At 38.9% G+C, this 23300-nt stretch overlaps 1 protein-coding gene across 1 annotated transcript; it reads right to left on the bottom strand.

Moving 5' to 3' along the window:
- Positions 1–277: 277 nt before the first annotated feature.
- CHRNA7 (cholinergic receptor nicotinic alpha 7 subunit) lies at positions 278–19460 on the bottom strand. The gene is made up of 8 exons (XM_031555272.1): positions 19420–19460; positions 15478–15587; positions 10533–10612; positions 9353–9520; positions 8790–8984; positions 7360–7446; positions 6315–6424; positions 278–4215 (listed from the first exon to the last, which is right to left on the bottom strand). Exons 1-8 carry the CDS (start codon positions 19420–19422, stop codon positions 3697–3699), a joined length of 1272 nt encoding a protein of 423 aa, XP_031411132.1. The 5' UTR covers positions 19423–19460; the 3' UTR covers positions 278–3696.
- Positions 19461–23300: the final 3840 nt, after the last annotated feature.

Below are 23300 nucleotides of genomic sequence, written 5' to 3' on the forward strand. Positions count from 1 at the left end.
TTTTTTCTGTGCTAAGGTTTAAGGAGAATTAATTGAGGCAAGCCCAAAGCATATTTGGCATTTCATTCCTACTCAGTTAACTTTGACAGCCCATGTATGACTAAGGTAAAATGTATTTGGTGTGGGATTGGTTTCCTAGGAGGATGTGTTTTTAATTATCAAAGAGCTTTCTCATCAGAATGCTGTTTCCAAAGACATTTCTCTTTCTTTTATGGTTATTTATGGTCTTTACTGCTTAAGTTTGTTTCCGTCTTAGAAAAATGAAAAAGAATCAAAATTCTCTTGATCTAAATCTTTTATTTGTACTGGACTGAAAAAGTATTGATTAGGTTATATGACAGTCAGTACCTGACAGATGTAACATCACTCTCTAATGCCCTCTACTCAGTATTTCTTAATGTAGAAGACTACAACAAAAGGGAAAACAAACAAACAAAAAAACCCATGACTTTGGTTTACCTTCTATTCTTGATAAAGAAAATGAAAAGTAGAATTGTCACAGATGAACTGAGATTACATCCTGCAGCTACGGAGATTGTAAAGAGAATTTAAAGAAACCTTTAAAAAGAGTCTCATATAGTATTATCAATTCTTATATAAAATAATTTATGATTTTAAATACTGTTTAAATAATTTATCTGTATTTTAAAACTAACCTTTTAAAATTGCTTGGAACATTTTTGGCATTAATGCTTAAATAGTTGTTTTTAAATATTAAAAAGTTTTTAAAATATTCAATACAATTCTATATAAAAACAGAAAAAGTAATATACATTGTTCACACAGTATTGTACATGACAGCTGACCTCTGGAGTGAACTTCTCAATTTGTCAGACAAGTCAGAGCTTAGCTGTGGTGAACCACTTGCTTATCCTATTTTTCTGGACTCTTAAAATCATAACAGATCCTTATATGTCTATAGTATTACATACACATACTGTATACAGCATTTATTCCCATCTCTATGTCCAGAACTATAAATATTTCCTCAGCATTTAGATCAAAATACTGTTTAGTGCACACACAAATATTTGACACACACGAGAAACATACCAATTTTGTTCAGCTCAGTTATATGAAAAATTAACTCGTAGGTGCAAAATAAGACTGTCACTGTTGTGTTTAAGGTTTATAACCATGCTCTTACCAAATCCTTATGGGTTGTACTGATGGTGGGAAAACTAGAATTCACTTTTCTCCTTGGTGCATCTTCATTACTCCTTCCAATGTTAAAGGCAGTGGGGTAGGCATGATGCTGGTGTCTTACAAGTAGTTTGTCTAACTCCTGGTATTTACTGACAGTGCAATTCCAGAAATACAAACTTAGGCAGGAATTACAACAAAGCTCAGTCACCTCTCTGCAATTTTTAAGTGCAGATGCATCTGCTCTTAATAAACAAGTTTACTGTCAGTTCATAAATCACTTTTTGCCTTCTCCCTTAAAGAACTGTACTTAGCAAGATCTCTTCTACAGAAGATGTAAATAGATTCCAGTGGAAAGAGGGCTGTCCTCCTGCCTCCTGTGTAACGTGTGTCAGATGGTATGTGGTCGCAATAGTTGCATCCCATCGCACACATGCACACTCATCTTTTCCTTTTGAAACATTCTTATCTAACAAAACCCCGGTGCTTTAAAAAAAAAAGACTGAATGGAACATTCTACATAGCTACTTAGGATTATTTACTTAGAAGGAAAAATACAGATGCTAACCAACATTTGTATCAGGAAGCTTGTTCTAGAAATGTTGCTCAGCAGAGCAGTATGTGTCACAGTGTGTCATTCGCAAAGGAACAAAACTCATTCCGAGACTGGGCTCATATTTTCCTATTTATATGCAATCTACAAACTAGAAATTACTGCAGGAATTATTGTGTGGCTAATTCTTAATAATTGTTCATGAAAAAATAAGTTCTTCACACAAGAATTTCAAAGTTTCAAGACAGGATTCCAAGAAGGACTCAAATGCTTTACATCTTTGCAGTATGAGATTCTGAATGAACTTTTATGAAGACAGAATTCACAAACCATGAGAAATATCCTGCTACTTTTCACTTCTGCTTTCATATGGCATGACGGGGCTTGAGCAAGGGGCTATCTCTGGTGAAGGACTGCAGTGAGTCTGGGCTTGCTTGGCATGCAATTTGATTTTCCTGCTGTCAGGGAAGCAGGCCTTGGAAAAGAAAGTGACGTCTAGGGAGTGCAAGTATTTCAGTTACTATTTTAATACACCTTGGGAGATAGACTTGCCTCAAGTTTCTATCTCGTGGTAAAAACATGGTACCACAACAGGCCTCCATTTTTGTGTTTGTCAACCTCAGCCCAAAAGTCAGGGTTCTGCAGGACAAAGCAAGCAGTCAGTGCTAAAGTAATCTTTGCCCGTGTCTTTTACCACTTACAGCATGGTCAGGAATACTGCTATACTAGTAGGAGGCTGGTTCTTAGCTATTCTATACACACAGACCTTGATATTCTCAGCACTATTAAAAAGAATTTGTATTTAAGACTTAATCTTTCTTGGGATGTATGTATAGTTTATACATATTATTTATAATTCATTAATGCTCTTCGTATGATAAACTGAGCAGAAAGGATGCAGTTTTCTTGTTAGGTCATGTTATGGTGGCTCAATGAAAAGAGGTCTATAAAAGGCTAAGCAAGCAACAGATCAAACATTTCACATTGAAATGAAAAGCTGGGTCTGATGATTTAATGGTTTGTTGTTTTGTTTTGCTTTGGATCTGTCATTACATTTGAGACTGTACAGGACAGTTACTGTTAACTGGATTTCAGTGCAGAAAAAGTAAAGAGACAAGTGTATATAATTTATTATTATTATTATTTTTAACAAACGAAGGTAAAGCCATCATAAATACTTCATTTGCTTTATGTCATTGTAAAGGGTGAAAACTGACAGAAGTCATTAGTTGAAAGAATGTTTTTCTGGAAAGAAGGGAGTTGTAATAAACACCGCAATTACTGGGAAGTCTTTTTAAGAATCCAGGCCATACTTCTAGGTCTGTCACTTCCAGGAAGCGACAGAAGGACAAGATATGTGCTGTTTCATCTTGACTTTCATCTTTCTGATGTCTCAGGTAAAAATCAGAATCCTCTGCACTCACATAAGCTCACTGCAAAATGCGTTGAGGGATTTAAAATGTGACTGGTTGTGAGTGAGCTGTGAGCCCCATACTAAGAACCAGAGACTGAATAGCAGGATGTTCTTACTTCTTTTTTTTTCCTCTGTTGTTTGAGTTTCATTCAGATTTAATCCTTTCCAAAACATAGGGCTAACTGCTATCTTTTAAAGCAAATTCTGGAAGAAATGACATTTCTGGCATTACCTACCTATTAATTTATGTACTAGCCAGTTTGAAATGCATAGAAGATGCCCGAGCACTATCCTTTCATTCTGAATGGACTTGCACTCACTTTGCATCTCCCACAGCAAGGTGCTCAGAAGAGCTGGGGACACAGCCCAGGGAGAAGGATCCCTGACTCCTCTTCTGAAAGGGTGCTGCCCTTTAGAAAGGAACCCAGGACCGGAGGGGTGCTAGGGGAGCAGGGGGAAGGGCAAAAGACAAGAGGACAGTGAGATACAGTGTACTCATTAAAAACAAGCAAACAAACAAACAACCAAAAAATACACTCTTATTTGCTACATTTGATACTTCAGAGAATCAAATCATAGTTAGAAGTTAAGCAAAATCTTTAGAAACAGCCTCTACAAAGTTTGGTGCTGACATTAAGATACCAATTGTACAAATGATGGTGAAGACTGAAAATGCCATCAAGCAGAGCCGATCTACTACAGAGGCTGCAAACTTCCATTCGTTGCAAATGGCTTCTTCTTCATCCTGGTCTCTGAACCTGTTTGCAATGTATCTGACCTCTTCCAGGATCTTAGCCAAATCTGGGTCGCCTTCAGAGGGGTGGCCACTGTGCAGAAGATTTTCTTCCTCTGTTGGTGAACAGGTCATCCTCCCACAGATCACCCCTGAATCAGTGGTGGGTGTGCAGTGAACCCCATCCAGCCCTCGAAACCCAATATACAGCATATTCCCATTGCTGCATTGCTGACCACTCACAGTGTTCATCTCCACGCTTGACAGGCTGCATCGACGCTGTTTATGTTGACAGGCAGGACGCACTTTATCTTCCCCTGGTCTCTTCATCCTCAGAAACCAAGCACACCAATTCAGAAGGATGACTCTTGTCTGGAAGAAAATTACAGAGAATAAGCACCTTGTGACACAGCTGCTGTCTTTGGTAGCTCTTTGTGTTTCTATAGCCTTTGTTACTCTCAGGTCCGTGGACTCTGCTTAGTCTGAGCTGAAGTTTTAGAAAATGGTGCAGTGTTTTTCAGATTAGTGGTTAGTTTGCCACTCACTGAGGCTGCTTTCTTAGTCCAGCCATGCTGTGGGCTGCCTCAGGCTGACTGTCGCTTCAGGGAGTGCCTCCCTGCTGGGAGTCTCCATTAATTTTTCCCTATGCTAAAGCAGCAATGTGGCAGTCTTTTCTACCTTTACTATAAACAGTGAATAAATAAAAAATGCTTATCAAATAAGTTATTTTTTGAATAGTCTCAGTAGCTCTGCTTTAGACAGTTAGCAAATTAAAGCACAAATATGAATGAAAGAACTGTAATATTAAATCCGTATGGCATTACTGCTCGGAGGAGGCTGCTAAGACAGATGCTGTGCAGGGCTGGAATAGACCATTAACCTTTACAGTCTTTCAGTTCTGTTCTCATATTACTTTCATGACAGTTGACTGTAGATTTTAGAAAACAGATCTGTATGTAACATGGAGAAAAAGTGGAAAAATTACTTTGATTTAAAAAAAATTGTGCAAATTTAATTAGTGTGTATCATTTTATTGTTTTCCACATTGCCTTAATCCAGCCCTACAGAAACTGCAGACAAGCCAGAGACTGTTCCGATTCAGATGCAAGCTTCTATTATTTATTTCAATCAGATTTTAAGAGCTCATTCCAATGTTTCTTTTCCAGACCAGTAATGAAATATTATTGCCTTATATAATATACAAATTTTGCACTGTAATTAATATTAGATTTGATCCATTTATTCTGACTGCGAATTACTACTTAGAGAAGATGTTATATCCAGGCAAACATTCCAATTAAATATAGATTTTGTCTTGTTACTCTTTCTCTGCTATTTTGCCTCGCGTAGAAAGATAGTAATTTATTAACTGACAGCCTGGTGCAGAACAGCAGTATCCAAATAAATTCCAGTGGACTTCAGCTTCTCAATACCAGTGTACCTCCAGTGCCGTTTTCTGGTGGTTGATGCAGCACTACAGATTTATCTCTTCAGCCATCACACTGGAGATACATACCTTTCATTCTCTTCATTCAAAGTTATTTTAAAGTCACTTCCCCTGAACGGACCAGAGAATATCTCATCACTTCTTGTCTGCAGGGCACTGCTCTGTGCACTTTATTTATTTATTTATTTTTGCTGGCAGGGATAATAACTGGAAGTTCTAGAGAGATTAAAAAAAAGAGATCTTTCCACCTTCACTGAAGCTTCAGGCTGCTGTGAGTTGTTGGGCAGTAAGACTGGATGGTTAGCTGATACTCATCACTAATTAGTAACTCCAAGATGGAGACTGATGTTCTCTGTAAAAACAACCACTTATAGAACGATGTCCCTAAATAATCATAGAATCATTAGGGTTGGAAAAGATCTCTGAGATCACTGAGTCCAACTGAACCCGTGGATCACTCTTAGCAAAACACTTCAGTTGTTTTCTGTGCTTTACAGATGCTGTCGACTACAGATGTGAAGATCAGAATTTTCAGAGCAACTTTCACTTCAGTAGCCATCTTTAACAAGAGTGCTGTAGGCAACTGACAGTTCTGTCAGTTCTGTCACATTGGCTAATTTGCAGTGGCTGCACCTTTATGCTAGTCTGTTTCAGGCATTTGTAATCTCCACCAGCACCCTGCTCTTTCCTTCTACCTGTTTCACTTCTGACATATGCAGCTTATTTGAAAATCATATTCGTTTATGCATTTAGGGTCCAGCAAAATGCTGAGGTGCTTCTAGCTGTCGTAAAGAAGATTTGGATTATAGAAGTAAGATGAATAAATTTATGTTCTCTCACTCTCTCAGAAGAAAGATATTTGGACACATCATTTCTGGTGAAACTGCCTTTCAAAACAAAATGTTTAGCAAGGATATATGCATAGATTTTTATTTAGTCATAAGTAGTACAAATGAATCACTAGCTAATGTGTCTCTGATCAGAACATTTATGCAATGGACAGAGCATTATAATCAAACCTTACCCATTTCGGCATTTTTCCCCCATCTGGATCATGATGATGGTATTGTAGAACGATAACAGTGACAACAACAGAGAGGCCAACAATAATCATGGTGCTGGCAAAATACTGAGCTGCAAAATAAACAGTTAATTATAGACGTATACTTTGGCAGATGTTGTTTTATATCTATTATAAGCAGTGTTTTTATGTACACGTAAATGTAACATGAAGTTATTTTTCCAGTGTAGTGCTATACGTGTGACATCAGGTACTGGTGAAAGATTTCTCAAAAGCAGACAGCAGCTGTTTTCAGAGGGCAGACAACCTTCAGTAATGGTCTCAGTGGAACCGAGCACCTGCCTTTCCTTAGCAACACTGACAAAGTGGTCCTCTTTTATTTTTTTTCATCAGTAGCTTAGAGATTTGTTGCATTTCTTTTTAAAAGTTTCTGCTTCTCTTTGAGCAATTGCACTAGGAAGATTTCACTGTGCCCAGCTCCATGTTCCCCATGCCTCACTAGTAGTGTCTCAGCTGCAGCGTCTATGGGAAATTGACTCCCATACACTCTCCAAAAATGAGATGTCACTTCTCTCTTTACTTTGCGCAGACCAGACAGTACCGAAGTTGTACAGAGCATCACATATATGAGACATTCTTCAATTGGCAACACTTGCTGTCTTACACTGAGGAAATGTAGGCCACTTGGGAGTCCTGTTGGAGGACTGCCAATCCCCTGCTGCAGCCCTGCGGCCGTTCTCAGTGTCCCATCCTATCTCCAGGTCTGAGGCTCCTTGCAAGCTCTGGCTATGCTGCTTTTGCTGGTGGTGGTGTTCCTTCCTGCAGTGTGTCTCTGCCTCGCTCCCCACACACTGAGGGGCCAGGCACTTTCTGTCTCTGAGGAAGTCACTGCTGCACACTCAAGCACAGTCAATCCTGAGCACTGTTTTCTATTTCAATTGCAGCAGGCCATTCTACGTGTAGCTTGCTTTACTGCTGGCTTTCATGCAAAGTCACTGCTTCTCATTTGATATACAATAAAAGTGAATAAAAGCTGCAATTAGCTTACCAATTAAGGGCACGGAATCAGATGTTGCTGGCATAATTTCAGCCACGAGTAACATGAAGACAGTGAGAGACAATAAAACTGTTATGCCTGAAAAACAAATGTGAAATAGGAAGGAGGTCAGTAGCTTGTAAGGCAGCAAGTGGCAGCAAGTGAACATGAGACAGTGTGCTCGGCCAGACAGCTGTATTCCTACTGTGCCCCTGGCCAGCAGCCCTGGTGCTCCTGTCCTGCCCTGACAGTCACAGGATCAGAGTGGCAGGGTGATAAAGCTGGTGGCAGTGCTGGCCCAGGGCACCACTGTGACTAGGATAGTTTTGATGTACTCTGTTTCTCAACTTGCATGGGTGTGTGTATTTTTAGATCCTTGTAATTGTTCAGGTTTTATCACTATTTGCTAATTAGCTGAGGTGAATCAAAATACTTCTTGTTCCTCATTTGCTTTAGAAACATGATGTGATTTGTGGTATTTGAGCTTATGAGACTTGATTAATTGGTTTGGAAGCTTCAGGTAGTGTACTGCATAAGATTCCTGAAAAAGAATTTGCTTTGTTGTATTGGATGGACTTAGACGTTTTTCAGTACTGGTGGCTGGGTTCTGCGTGTGGCTGTGTGCAAGGTGTGACAGCTGATTTTTCATTAGTCCCCATCTCTCAGAACGGGGCCCTGTTATTTTCTCAGGACTCATCTAAAACAACAGGGAACCACTGTCAGGTGGAAAAGGATTTAGGAACAAAGAATTCATCTTAAAAATGTGGAGGGAGTTCATGGCTAGGGAGGCCACTACTCAGTTTAACTGCTTTCTGGAGAAATGTTCAGTATTTAGCAGCTGCATTCATTTAGTAGAAGCCAGTGTATTTGCAGTGTTGAATGAGGCAAAATGTTTCATTGCATATCTAACCACCATCTTAAGGATCAAGTATCTAAACTCATCAGACTTCTTTCACAAGCCAATAATTTAGTTTTAAATTGCTATTAAAAATAGAATGTAGCAGTTAAATGGAATCGGTCTTTCTGAGCAGGCAAAAAGTAATCCTAGGCTCTTAACATGACTCGCTATTAAAAGGAACCATTAAGAAGAATGCCACGTTGAGGTGCTGAAATGCAGATTTGTAAGCTTAAGCTTTAATCAGTGAATGTGGAGTTTTTCCTTTTGCAATTAAACATCAAAAAATGAAACCTTTCTTCTGAAGGATGATAGTTAGGAATCATCATGCTTCTGGTTGGGTGGTGGGAATTTCTACCTTTCACAACTCTGGTGTCCCCTAAAGCTTGCAGCAAAGGTTAAACAGTGACACCTGGTCTTCAGGATCACACACAGTAAAAAAAGTTTATGAGCCTGAATAGGACACATAAACTATTCCTCCTTGTTTCCTAAGGTTGTTCAAAAAGAAATTTTAAAAGTAAAACTTTCTTCATTTGGTAATATTTACCTAGTGAGATCTTTTCTCCTGAGTCTGCTGGAAGCAGAAAGACTAATAAGGCAAGTGCTGATATCAGTACACAGGGAATAAGAAGGTTGAGTCCATAATAGAGAGTCCTACGTCTCATAGTTACTGTGAATGTTATATCTGGGTATGGTTCTTTACAGCACTCATAAAAGCTCTCAGTTCTCTTCCCAGGAATTCCTGTGTAAAAGGGAAAAGGAAGAACACACAACATTAATGTCAGTAGGCTCTATATTATGGGGTGATTGTTTTAGAAATAGATAAATGTAGCTTTGTCAGCCTTGCTATGGGTAAAGCTGCTTCTTCAAATTTAATTCCAAAATAAGTCATTTTTATCAGGTAATAATGGAAAAATAGATAAAAATGTATACTGAATTCAAACTCAATTTTAATGTTGATTCTCATCTTAAGTCTGTTCCCACAGCTTTAAACACCACCAGCATGGTCATTTATTAATTTAATTTCTCAATTGTTATTCTACCCGTTTCAGCAGTGAAGTGCTGGCAAGGCTGCAAGTTCAGAGTGTAAATAAATAATGAAGAGCTTACCTACTAAATCCCACTCTCCGTTTGAAATATAGCCGGATATATCTGCTTCTTGCATTTGTAAGTCTAAGGACCAGCCTCCATATGTCCAAGAGCCAAACTTCAGGTTACACTTCTGAACATCAAATGGAAACCAACGCACATCTATGTAGCACGAGCTTTTAAATATGCCTAGATTGGATTTTAAACAAGAACACTAAATTGAAATGCTCATTCCACGAAATTTCGTGTCTCTTTCGTAACCTGATCTTGTTCTACATTGCATCTTTTGGCATTTACTTGTAAAGCATACTTAATCTCAGCTGTGTCTCAAGATGTGAAAAGCAAAAGTCAGTTACCGAAAGGGGAAAGAACTGCACTATTAATGTGTTGATGTTATAAACTATTTTTGAACTACATTTAGGCACATAGTAGGAAATGATTCAGAGAAGAGCTCCATTTTCTAGATATTGTGTATTAGAAAGAAATGAGGCAGAGTATACACAGTGTTTCTCTTATTTCTGTTACTGGATAAAATAAGAAGTGAACCCTGATGTCCCCTGGAGATCTCAGATTTAATTTGCCTGGAAAGCACTTGGCTCTATTGCCATAGTATCTAAAATTCTGATCAGAGTTAATTCTAAGAACTGTGGTAATTGAGTTGGGGAACAGGAACAGAAATCCACTGAAACACACCCAGAGACTCAGTGATACAGTTCAGATATCGAAGGACCAAACACAGACTGTGTTCCTTCCAGATTCAAAACCGTTTTGATGGAGTATTCAATGAGTCATTTCAAATAGATGATATGTCCCATATCATGTTCCTAAGCATCTCGTTTTAAAGGTAACGTGCGAATAGGAGAAACAGCTATGTTAATGAAATACATTTTTATTGAGACATTACTTTTGATTCAATAAACAGTAACTTTTTACATTAAGGGCTTTTATTTTTTATCTTCTTTTATACTTCCATGCTTCTGTAATAGCGTATTATGACAGAATAATTTAAATGATGGCAATAAGAAATCTTCTGTGGTGGTTTTCATACAAAAGCATTAACCACATTCAGGATGCATCTAGTTTTAAATCTAGCAGATGATGGCTAGATAAGTAAAATACCAATGAATTTCTGTCAAATTTGAAACCACACCGTATATAAGCAGTCCGAGTTATCAGAATTTATGTCATGGAAACAGCCTACCTGGTGGCAGATATTGGCAATGTCCCGAAGAATTGACTAAAACATTAGTGTGAAATGTAGCATCAAATCTTTCATCAGCACTAGAACAGGGAAGAAACAAAGTGGGTTATATGGACTTCGGCTCAAAATATCTGAGAAGATATTTCTTCTTCATAAAAGGATTCTTTCTCCCCAAAATAAAGCTTGTCAGCTCTATTCCTGGCACCAGTTTTCTGTGGCCTCAGGGTAAGTGCCTTAATACTATTGGACTTGTTCGTGATTAACAGCTTAAGCTGAGGTGAATCACCTCATTCCCTCTGCTCATTTACCCTGTGGGATTTGCTGCAGTGCCATGGCTCTATTGATTTCCATTTGGATAGTAAGCACTTTTAAAAAACTTCTCAAGCAATTGTACAGGGAAATCTGTTCTCTTGCAGCCTACATTTAGCAGCGGCTCCTTCTTGGGTTTTCATTTGTGTGAGAGAGAGCAAGATGAGATATCTACCTTGCAGGGATGGTGGGAGCAGGAGGGTGCTGAGCCCACAGCTCCACACACACAAATGTGCACAGGGACATCCCGGTCCGGCTCCCTGCTGCAGCCAGAGCACGTGCTGAGCCAAAGGCGTGTGCTGGCTCTGTGTGACAATGGCAGGTGTCAGGTCCCTGCCCAGCAGTGGCTGCTATCTTATCACTGCCTAATCACCTTGTAAAGCATTGTCAGAAAAATATGGTGAGAATCTGAGATAGGGAGAAAGTGAAATGTTCATGATTCTAGCAAAAAAGTAAGTATAGTAGGGGAATATTCTTCCAGTAGCATAGCAGGCCCTATTGAAATATTCTCAAAAATAAATAGATAAATAAATAAAATAAAAAATTGACCTACTCTGATACAAAATTGTGTATCTTAAAAGCCCATCTTAGTCATTATCTTAGTCTTTACATTTTGCCTTCTATATTTCAAACAAATTATGTGTATAAGATATCTGGACTGATCTGTGAAATATGCAGACAAGAAAAGCTCTATCCAAATAATTACTTGCCTATCTGGAATTGCACTTTTTCCAGTGGCGAGTAGAAGGTTTGCAGTATTGAAAGTCATCTGTTAGTGTCTTTGCAACTGCTTAATTTGAACTATAAAAATGAGATGAAGAGTTTAAATATTGAATATGTAGTGTGAATGGATCCCAGGGAAAAATGCAAACCGGTTCTTGTCAATGGGAGGAATGCAGGCCACTCTCCTTCAGCTTCACAGCTCATGGCTGGATTCTCCGATGCTTAACAGACTGAGTTCGTGTTGCAGCTTCTCTTCTGGCTGGAGCACTAAATGTTCTCCCTCCTCAACTTGGTTGCCCATTTTCCTGACATTTGTAAGGAACTGGTACTGACTGGTACTGCTAAGATGTCTCCTCATTGCACTGCCAAATTTTGCAGGAATGGTTTCAAATGACGTTGAAAGAAGGGGCGGCCAGAAGAATCGCACACAAACAGGTGTGCATGCATGCATACACTCCAATTGTGTAATTCTTGTTTCCTTAGCAAATCAGACTTCTGCAACAGGTTTCTATATTGGATATAGACAAGTATTTGCAGTAATTTAAATTTAACAAGGGCTACATTATGAAAATCAAGCTACATACTCAAATTTATGGAAAATATCCATACTGAACAAATTGCTTACAAGTGGAAAGCAATAACTAGAAATAAAATTCTTAGCTTCCTAGGTTAGATTCGAGTCTTTTTCCCTCGAGCAGAGGTCTTAGAACCCCAGAAGCTGCTTTGAGGACCTTGCAGTTTGTTGTTCCTGGTCATTTGTAAATGTAACATTTAAAAAATGAACACAGAAGTGAACAAGGAACCTAGGTTTCATTGCCATATGTTTGGGTTTTAATAAGAAATATTTTTAAAAGAACATCAAAAGATACTTCGACTCAGTATTTAAATATCCTGAAAATATTTTTTCTTCAGAAAAAGGAGCATATGGTTTTCTACACCGAGCTTCTGATTGTTTTCTGAAATGCAGTGCTTCAGTTGGGATTATGCTAAGAAAGAAAGCCTTTGCTTGACGAGATTTTGTACTTTAATATAATGATAGAAAATTATCTCTGCTACGTTTCTTTTTCAAGTATAACGACTTGAAAAAAGCTATAGGCTGCGAGACATTGAGATGACACAGCTACACCTGCCAGATACAATTCCACTGGGACTTATCTGGAGAATCTCAGGGTTATAAAAGAGGAAAAATGAAATTGAGGCATAGCTACCAGAATTCTCATTATTCCATGAACTCAAGAGCACTGTGTGGCCACTTGAAAAATAATACCACCAGAAATAGGAACTTCTAATAAATGTAGTAAAACTAGCAAAGTGGAAGAGGGCCAAACACGATACTAATGCAGCCGGTCCTGCAATCATTTGTACACAGGCCAAGATTCACTTCCCTCAAAAAACCCATAGACAAACTGGGCCCGGTCTCTTTACAATAGGCAGGTAATAAAAGGCAGTCTAGCTGCTGGTTTTCCAGGTGTTCAGTTATCCTTCTCATTGTGTAATGTGCTTCAGCTACAGTTAGCATGGTTGCATGAATATTATGAAATGTAGTTGAAAATTGCTAAAATCACACTTTAGTTTTGGATCCACATACTTAAATGTTGACGCAAAAATCGTCAGATGCACTGAAAGCCTCTCAGGTAGGTGGTATGTGTGATGCCTTCCTCTGGAAACTTCTAGACTGCTGTTGTAGAGTACCAGCTGCATGGCACACCCAGTGTATTACTGAGAAAGAGAAAAGGACTGATGTGTGGGACTTTCCCAAGAATGCTGTCATTTATGAAGTCAAGCTAGATAGGAAAAGATACTCAAAATAACAAATTTACAGTGAAAAATACATTAAGCAAGGTCAGTATTGCAGATATATGTGTTCAGGAATACACAGCACGTGTACTGTTTATGTACAGAGCATTATTCAGCTGGTGTATGGACAACTGAAGCACTAATTGCAGTGCTTGAACCAGAAACAAGAAGTGATTCTGACAGGCGCTTACAGTATGGGGAACTTGAGTAGAGCTCCCCTCAAATCACTTAGTGGTAATTGTACCTTTGGGAGAGGCACAGACGCATGCTGTAAGCAAAGCAGTCATGTTAGCCCTGGGGAGAAGTATGCTGTCAAACGCCGTCATTGTGTGCTGTTGTCATAGCATTGCAATTCACAACAGCTGTGATAGTGACATTAATCACAAAGGTGATCAGTAAGTGGCAGAGGGACAGCACAGCTGCAGCTGACAGGCCGAGTCCTGCTACTGTATGGGTGTTGCTGCAACAACAAGGCGGCTCCTGCCATGCAGAAGGGGAATTGGGGTGATGCTCAGCACAAGGCTGTCTTCTGAGCATATGGCAGAGACACAGAGGAAGACAAAAGGTTCCTGTCACCTGCATGGGCAAATATATAACCTGTCTTCCACAAAAGAACTAGTGCAGCATGTACAAAGCAGATGGTCTTTCCAGTATCTGGGGAAATGCAAGAAGGCATATCATAACAGCAGAAAAGGACAACTTGTTAAAGAGCAGACATCTTCCAGTGCTTTAACAGGACAGTTGTGATGGGAAAGGAGACTCCCTAGTAGTCCCTGCATGGAGATATAATTCTGAAGAGAGACACCAGAAATCAGTGCTCGCTCACTGACCTGCGAGCTGCTTGCCCCGACTTTGCATTTCATCTGTGTGGTTATATCTATGCCAGAGACAGCAGAAGACCTTTACTCACAAGGAAATGATCCCTATAAAGGTCACTTGAGCATTCAGACAGGAGACTGCACTGCTATATGTGCACGGTGTACACTGACCAAAGCCTCTCAGAGAGGCAGAAATGGTCTTTCATCTTGAGACAACAGACAGCAGGAAACTGGGGTGTCAGCAAGTGAATTTTTTGAAATATAATGTATGCATAGGCAGGTCTTGCTTAATCTAGGCCTGTTGGAGATGAAGAACTTAATGCTTTTCCTTGGGGCTTCCTCTTGCAATTGCTTAGTATAGAATAATTAAAACCAAGAAGACCCACTTGCTCTTCAAAATTCAGACTGCCCTAGAAAGTACAGGCACACCCACAGGTCTTGCTCATTAGCAGCAAAGTGTGAAGAGTTACAGTGCAAGCAAACAATTCATTGTCTAATTGCGAGGGACATAAGGAAAATTGATTCAGATTCATTACTATTTCATCTTATAGGAAACACTGGACACAATGTTTCTTTAGCAGATTGAAGGTAATCTGCTCCTAAAGTAAGCCCAACTAAGAACAGATAGTTTGAAGAAAAGAGCAGCTTAAGGTCTAGCTATTTTTGTAGTAAGAATATGGAAAGACACTAAAAATAGATATAGAACCATCGAATCATTAAGGTTGGAAAAGACCTCTAAGATCATCAAGCCCAACCCATCACCACCATACCCACTAAACCATATTCCTCAGTGCCACAACTACACCTTTCTTGAGCACCTCCTGGACAGTGACTCCATCATCAACCTAGGCAGACTGTTTTAATGCTTGAAATATGTACAAAAATGCAAACATTCTTACAGGCATTTACCTGCTGTAAGATAAGATTTCACTGTCCTGCTTCTAGTGAAATTAGGCAAGCAGCCACAAGTCAGATTTGAAGTTATTGTTAACATTTAGACAAGAAAAACAAAACAAAACAAAACAAAAACCTCAAGAGAAAATTATCACTATCTCTATTACTAAAAGAGCCAGAAAAATCTGGTTTTCCAATAATCACATAGATTCTAATGAGAATTGGTGGTAGAGAAGATGTTGTTATTTACTGAGTACTTGCAAATATGACCTCCCATTGTGTAAACAAGAGAATGGTTATTTTCTAGCATTCCAAATGCTCAGAACTTAGCCATTTTGATTAGATGGCTATGTCATTTGTCTTATCTTCTCTCCTTCCCCACAGGAAAATAAAAGTATTTCCACCTGTTATAGAGAAGAATATCTGGCTTCCAAATCAGTCCATCAGGAAAGCGGACGTTCTTCACTCCAGGGTATTCAGACACATTCCACTGTAAGTAATGATCTGTCCAGTACTAAGACATACAGACAGAAAGTTAGATCAGCTTACTCATTGCTTTACTGTAGCTCTCCAGACAATATAGTCTGAAACAATACATGCTTTCTTGTTCGGGTTATTATTTAGATTCTGACAATGAAAAACTTAGGATGAGTAGGCCACCAAGAGCTCACTCAAAAGCATAATAATCTCATTTTCAACTCACACTGCAATGCATACGTAACAGCCTATAAAAGAAGATTTGAGATGCCTCTATTTTTTCATGCTGTAGCATGAACAATGCTCACTTGCTCAGGTAGCAAGTTGGGACACAGCAGGTTTTGTTTTATAATTCATACTTCACTTCAATTACATTTTTTCTTCAGAGACAACTTTGTTTTCTATGTTTGTCAATTCCTACATTGTAATAACTTGATTACAGATGTGTGGTAGAGCAGCCAACAGACTGCTGATAGGCAAAAGCAATTGAAATGGTTGAGTAGTTAATACTAGCACTTCCTGTAGCCTGAGATGAGCCAACCTCTGAAGCAGTGTCCAGCAGCTGCTGCAGAAGCTCCCTTCCTGCACTGCAGGCTGCTGCCCTGGTGGCAGTATGGCTATCAGTATAGGCATAGATTCTGGTGTGGTCAATACAACAGGGTTTAGATCTGGGTTTCTTGGCATGTGCTTCCATGTAGTTTTTACTAACGGTTTTTAGCTCCTTCTCATCTGAACAAATCACCAGCATTGTGAATTGCTTTTCTCCCTTTTGCTCTCTAAATAGTAGTTTTTACAGAGATCTTCAATATTTCTGCTCTTAGCTTTTTCTTTTCACTAATTACAAACTATGAATCTTATTCATGCCCATCTATACACATCTCCTATGAACTGATTGATGGCTTCTCATCTATGTTTTCAGGATTTTTACTTCCACTTTTACCTTATATTATTTTATACTGAACTTTTTACCACTTCATCCTGTGTAGAATTTAGAAATATCAAGATCCTTATGATACTTTCATTTATTTATTTTACCAGTAACATAAACCATTTGAAGTGTGTTTTGAGTTGTCCTATTTAAATCTGTGGGCTCTCGTTGGCTTTGGGATACTCTTTTTCAATAGCTGTCAGAACAAATCACTTTCTGACTAGTGGGCCTTGGCTGGGGCTGTGGGGCTATGGAATCACAGAATCACAGAATCACAGAATTGTGATTGGAGGAGCTGAGCAGCTCACTGGTCTCCCACCCAGGTTGATTGCCATCTGAACTGTGTTACAGTAATGCCAATATATCCAGTAATTTCTGATTATAGCAGCTTCTAGCAATTATTGTAGCTAGTATGGTAGAGCACATAGCACCACTGAATGCTATAAAGGCAATCCAAAGGGTGACAGCAAACTTATGTTTGAAGTCTGGATTAGAAATTATGCTAAACAGATTGGGACTGCTCCATTTTGCCAACTTCTACAGTTTCTCATCAAGTTGGATGTGAGCTGTCCAATTTTGTTTTAACTTTGGAGCTACTGTTTCCACTGTAGCTAAAGCATGTTTGATACAGATTAGAAAAGCAAGCATCTAAGGGTATTTGGTTTAATATTAATCTGTGTGACTAGGCAAGGCTCCTACTGAAACTTGGATATGTTTAAGATTTTGATACTGACCAGTATTGCCATGTAGATAGAGCCAACAATTGAAGAGTCTGCATATAAACTAGATTTATTCTCCCTTCTCCCAAGTTAGTTCTTCATACTTTGGTATTTCTGTGACGACTAGACAAAACATATGTAGTATACATCTCTGACTATATGCATTACATATCAAAACAGTGAGTGAAGATGCATATACAGGGAAAAACTTCTCACTGCGGACTATTTAGCACAATAAAATGTTGTATGTTTGCCATAAGTATGCTTTGAATCTGTATAGCATACAGTGAATACAGAAACACTTGGGTTTTTTTTCTTTTTTTTTTTTAATGTGTACACAGGCCGTGATGAGTGGCTACATCACGCGATCTGCCATAACATGTGACCATAACATGCTCCTCACACAGTAAATACTAAGATGAATAAATAAAAAAAAATACAGTGAACATACATTTTAAAAAAAAAAAGAGAATTTCCTTAGGGGGAAAAAAAAAGTCTCAGGAAGGATAAGGAGAGGGAAAATAATTGATAGCCTCTTGAGTATGAATTGTCACCTTTTTTTCCTGGTCAGTAATTACAGCAACTGTTTTTGTGACAACTCAAAGCCAAAAACACATTATGTTTGACAGTTTTAATCTTACTCTTAAATAAGCCTCTAAAAAAGCACGAACTGAATGCTTCTTCCAAGTCAATTCTTCTTTGTGAACAAATGGAATAGCCACACTATTTTTTCTAGGTCATCCAAATAGTCTTTCATTTCTTTCCTGAGGCCTACCACTGAGTGGGAGAGATCCTCCATAAAAGTGTTACAGTCAAAGGAAAAATAATATATTTAGACTAAGTGATCTAATTAAAGAAACAGAAAGATGTAAAGTTTCTGCTGAAGCAGCATGCTTGTCTTGAAAAATGAAACTCTTCTGTAAAGCTTTACTTAGCCCATGCAGTTCTGTTTCTGTAAGATGGGAATGAAATGCCAGTTCTCATCCTGGCCTCTGCAGTATGGAAAAACAGCCATGCTGTATCTCATCTTTGTGAAACACAGATCTATGGTAGAAATTGTGGTTAGGAGGCCAGTAGTCAGTATGGTAAGAGGCATCTTTTTAATTCTAAACCTTAGGTGGTAAACCAATTCCAAAACTGATCCCATCAGAATAAATCTGTGTAGGCTCCTTTGCTTAGGAGCAACTCTCTCACTAATTCATCTTAAAGAAAGAAAAATTCGAATAGTTTTACAGAGATCTTGACTGTTCCATTTATTAAAAAGTGATTAACATTCCTTCCCAGTAATGTCAGCCTTGAGTTAATGGGGGGCAAAGTTCTCTGCTGTGCCATCTATGGCAGTAATAGAGGTATGTTAAGTCTGAAAAGCCTCTGACAACTGTAGAAAGTAAACAATGCAACAAAAGGTAAAACAAAGCTACTGCTTGAAAAACAAACACCATATGTATGCAAAATAAACAGGGAAACAAGGAAAAATACAGTGCTCACAGCTGAATGTTTGGAAACTGAAAGTATGTTCAAATACACATTTGTCATACAACTGAGAAATGGAATTTGGAGCAATATTATTAAAAATTCTTTTTCACAGTAAAAATAAGATGATAATTTATATTTAAAAAACAGTATTTTGAGCAACATGAGAACAGCATGTCCATTTTAATTAAAATCTTCCTGCAGTTTCTTACGGAGACAGATTGAAAGCAAAGCAAACAGGACAGCAGAGGCATTCAGGTAGGACAACAGCAGCAGATAGCATGATATAATCCATCTCTTTGGAATAAATTTCCTCCTGAACTACATGGTGATTTTCAGAGTCCTGATCACAACAGATGAAATGCATTTCATACATGTATAGTTCTTTTTCACAGATAAATGATTTACCACAATGTAATGGATTTGTTGAAGTGGGTGATAAGGAACTTGCACCTTCCTGGAACTCTGGATATCCTGTGATGATTAATCTAAAGTGGCTTAAATCGGCTAAGGTGAGTTTGTAACTCACCCAGCTGTGGTGACTCAGTTTCTTAAAAAGTTTTCAGAAATGTCTGAAACAGCATCAGGCCCTAAATCTCAGCTTTGCAGACTGCCATTCACCTTAGCTTTGTGCACTGTGTACTGAGACACAGAACAGAAGCATGGAAGCTTCCTAAAATTTATACCTGCACCAGATTAAATGCAAAGAACAAAGAAAGAAAAAACATGCTTTGTTCCTCAGAACTCACCATTTGTAGCCAGATGTTTGTTGTTAAGACCTGATTCTTTTCATCCTGCAGAGAAGAAAATAAACCAGCTTAGTATCATATGATAACGTTAGTAGATATATATGACTGTTATGAAATAGTTGTGCTAAGGTGCCTTTTAAAACAAAGGGAATTACTGCCTCTACCTTACTGCATAGGAAGTTTTCACAGGTACTTTTAATGTACTTTGTATTACTGCTGCCAGTCAAGTTGTTACCAGAGGGTATCCTTCTGCCAGGTTCTTCCCTGAGGCTCCTTCTTTAATAATGTATCTCAAAAGACAAAACAGATTATAGCAAAGGTTGCTTGTTCCACCTTTGCTTAGGAGCAGCCCTCTCCCTAATTAACCTCACACACCAAACATGCACAGGTCATAGAAACTGCATTGGACAACAGTGACTAAGCTCAGTGATGTGTGTTGAGGCCACATCCAGTAGCTTCTTAACAGGCAGCTGTAGCACGACTGATTTTAGTGGAATGATACAAGGAAATGCTGTGTCACAGCTTTACAAGAAGGGATTTGCAGGGCAGAATGTTATTTTTGTGTCTGAAAGTTACCATGTTCACATGGCCTTCCCCCTTGCTTCCTATAACTGTCTGATGCAAGCTCAAGGGACAGAACGGGCATTTTAAATGCTACAGTTAATTAAGAAGATTAATTCTTCATTTCTCAAACACAGGAAAATGTTGGTGACCTCATTTCTCTAGAGGTACCAGCAATTACTCATCCCTCAGTCATCCTCCCATCATCAGTATCCACCTGGGTTTTATGAAGCAAATACTGTCATATTGGGCACTCTGAGCTGAATGCACAGTCCCTGTCCCAGCAACAGCCAGAGCTTCATGTGCAGGCAAAGGAAGGGTGGCAGCCAAGTGTTGGTCACCTGTACAGCAGGAGCTGTCAGAGTTGCTTGTGCATCTAGACCCCTGAATTCACAGCTACCCTTCCTGAACTTAAATATTGTTCCTAAATTACCCTATATGGCTAAAAAGGATTTAATCACATTTCATACCAAATAGCTGTCTTTTTCTTAATACTCTTTACTAAAGATAAACAAACGCTCTTCCTCTTGTTTAGTGAACAAATCCAATAAAAGTTCTGAAAGACATTTAATTGAAGTGGTATTAGATTAACACAGTAATAAAATGAAACAGTGCAAGGGACAGTTTCAGACAAGTGGAGCCTTTTGAAAAGCAGCATCATTAACTGCACATCAGTGTTAGTAGGTCGTGTGTGATCAGAACTAAATGTACAGCATGCAGACAAATAACAAAATATTTAGGTAGAGTTTGGTATTGTGCTGAATATTATCTCAAGTGCCATTTAAATAGCATCCTGGGGAAACAGGGCTCTTTAACCCTTTGGTATGATAAATATATTATGATGCATGAAATAACATGCTGAAGGCATTGCTGAAGATGTCAGCCAGGGAAAGTAGTAACTAATTTGTAATAGTATTTGTTATTTGTTAGTCATACAAACATTAATTTGATGCCTCTCTCAGTAACCTGCATATGTTGTAACCACAACAAAGCCAGTTTAGGTCTGTTGTTCTGAATGTAATGCCTCCTTTTTGTTCCCATGGAAACTATAACAGATAAAAAGAACACAATAGCACTATTTCATAAAGCATATTATCAGTTCCAAACCTCCTTTTTCAACATAGTGACGACCATTAGCAGTGCATTTTCACCAGCCATGAACAAGAGCCTGCATGCTGTGCTCATAAGAATCTGTACTGGTGGAGGTGCCCCACTGTCACTGCCATCACTGCAGAAACACACTGCCCATTGCCTCACTGTGCTCCATCCACTGCTTGGGCTCCATAAACGTTCAGCAGATGTCAATGAATTTCAGTGGGTGTCATTTTTTTCACATAGAGAAATTCAATTTCACCCCTTTGCTTCATCTGCACTTCCATATCAGATACCATTCTGTCAAACTGCCCCTCTATTGTTAAGACCACTAATGCTAACTTTTTAGAAGTTCAGTAGCATTTTCTTAAGGCTCTGTGTGCTGTCCCAGACAAGTATGCCCATTCCTCTGATGCGATGTCCCATCTGTTACACCTGAGCTCCACTGTTGGCACCGCTGCTGTGTGCCTTCACTGTAGGACACAGGAGGTTTGTTGCCCTGCACAGGTCTAACTGGCTACGTTAAGGTGCAGAGCAATTCAGAATCCATTATGCTGTGGGAAATTTGTTTCAGGACAATTAGCTAAATGGCATGTATTTCTGCATTGTTAAATCCTGAGTTAAACTCACATTTTACTCCCAGTGTGATATCTTTCCACACATGAATGGCTCTAGCCTTAGATAAGTGATGTTTTAAAAATTCCCTTTTGAGTAGCTAGAAAAGACTGTACTAAAGCTGGAGAGCTGCTGATGCTTAAGCTAATGATATGCCATGGGGATTTATTTTGAAGCCCTGAGTCTACAGCGTAGTCAGATGAACTATTTTTGGAATAACAGAAAGGAGCTCTACTATCAACCAGCACACATCACAGAGTATGCTGGAGAGCAATCACTGAGCAGTTAAACCAGTGCAGCTGAAGGGAACAGCAGACCTTAAATCCAGTTGTGCTTCTAGCAGAGTGATTCAGCTGCCTGCTGCGCTGCCAAGGCAGCTGCCACATGGCACAGCATCCCAGGTTTGCCTGCAGGGGTCTCTACAGACGTTTTCTGGGACACTAATCCACAAAGCCAAGAGTTATTCTGAATAGTAAGCTTTCACTCAAACCTAACTGAAATTGAGTATCTCAGGAGTACAAACTCAAAGATAACTTGCGCAGAAGACAAGATGGACTATGCTGTTTTCCTGGTGTTTCTTTCTGATATTTTAAACATTTAGGGCTTGAAAGAGTATATAGATGATCAAAGTAGTTCCCATCTGCATCACTGTACTAAATCCTATCACTGCTCCTCAGCTGTAAGAATTTTGCTGCATGCTGAGAGCTGGTTTAGAGCTCTTTTTTTCCCAGAACAGATGGCTTCCAAAATCTTGTCATTATCGGGTTGACTCGCCCATCACTAGAGGAAAGATTCTGTCTGAAAGGCTTTGTCCTTTTCTACAAGCACAAGGGAAGCTGGTGAAGGGTGGGGCAGGAGACATTCTACAGGAGTTCTCATGTCTAGGGGAGTTTTTTGGACAGCTTTAAAAGCTTTATAGCAAACTGCATTAACATCATTTTTCCTCACCTGTGCAATACTTCCCCATAAAATGACAGGTGGGCTTGAAAGGCTCTTTAGAATGTCATCAACTTTCGTCACTTCACAGTAATTTGTAAATGTTTATTTTGCAAAAAAAATGCAGAATGCCAAAGTGAGACAGCTCTTGCTACAAAGTTTTTACTATAAAGAGGCAGAGAAAAAGGTCCTCACAATATATTCTAAGTGCTGGGAAAATGAATCAGAGAATGAAGGCAGTAACTGTGTAGTGAAATTTGGATTGGTGTGTTTTTTCTCACAGCAGGTAGTCTAGGTTACTTGGTGTTTGGGTTGTGCTGGACAAGCAGCACAGCTCATGAGAAGCAAGTCAGGTTCTTTTTGTGCTGCGGGATGTTTGTGCGATGCTGCCTCACTCTGCTTAATTCATAACTGTAATCATGATCTGTGATGGCAGATGGCAACTGCTCCTGGACTGATTATCACATTATTTAATGGTAGTGTGATTAATGAAAGGGATGTCACTGGCATAAAAAGATTTGAATGGTCCTTCACTCCTTTTCGTAGGTAGAGGTATCAAAAACATTCTGTACATTTTTGCAGGATTTAGCACTGTCTTCATTCTTTCATTTCTCATCTGATTTTTGCCTGTCTTTTCACTTTAAATAGTCTATCAGACTGATCACCTTAGGGAACAC

The sequence above is a fragment of the Meleagris gallopavo genome, chromosome 12, assembly GCF_000146605.3.
Source record: "Meleagris gallopavo isolate NT-WF06-2002-E0010 breed Aviagen turkey brand Nicholas breeding stock chromosome 12, Turkey_5.1, whole genome shotgun sequence".
Taxonomy (NCBI): domain Eukaryota; kingdom Metazoa; phylum Chordata; class Aves; order Galliformes; family Phasianidae; genus Meleagris; species Meleagris gallopavo.

What these genes read in the sequence shown, in the direction of transcription:
- CHRNA7 (XM_031555272.1), bottom strand. An exon ending in TGATTCCGTGCCCTTAATTG is followed by an intron (nt 6,425 to 7,359) that starts GTAAGCTAATTG and finishes TTTATTTTGCAG; the next exon opens with CTCAGTATTTTGCCAGCACC. An exon ending in GGGGAAAAATGCCGAAATGG is followed by an intron (nt 4,216 to 6,314) that starts GTAAGGTTTGAT and finishes ATTTTCTTCCAG; the next exon opens with ACAAGAGTCATCCTTCTGAA.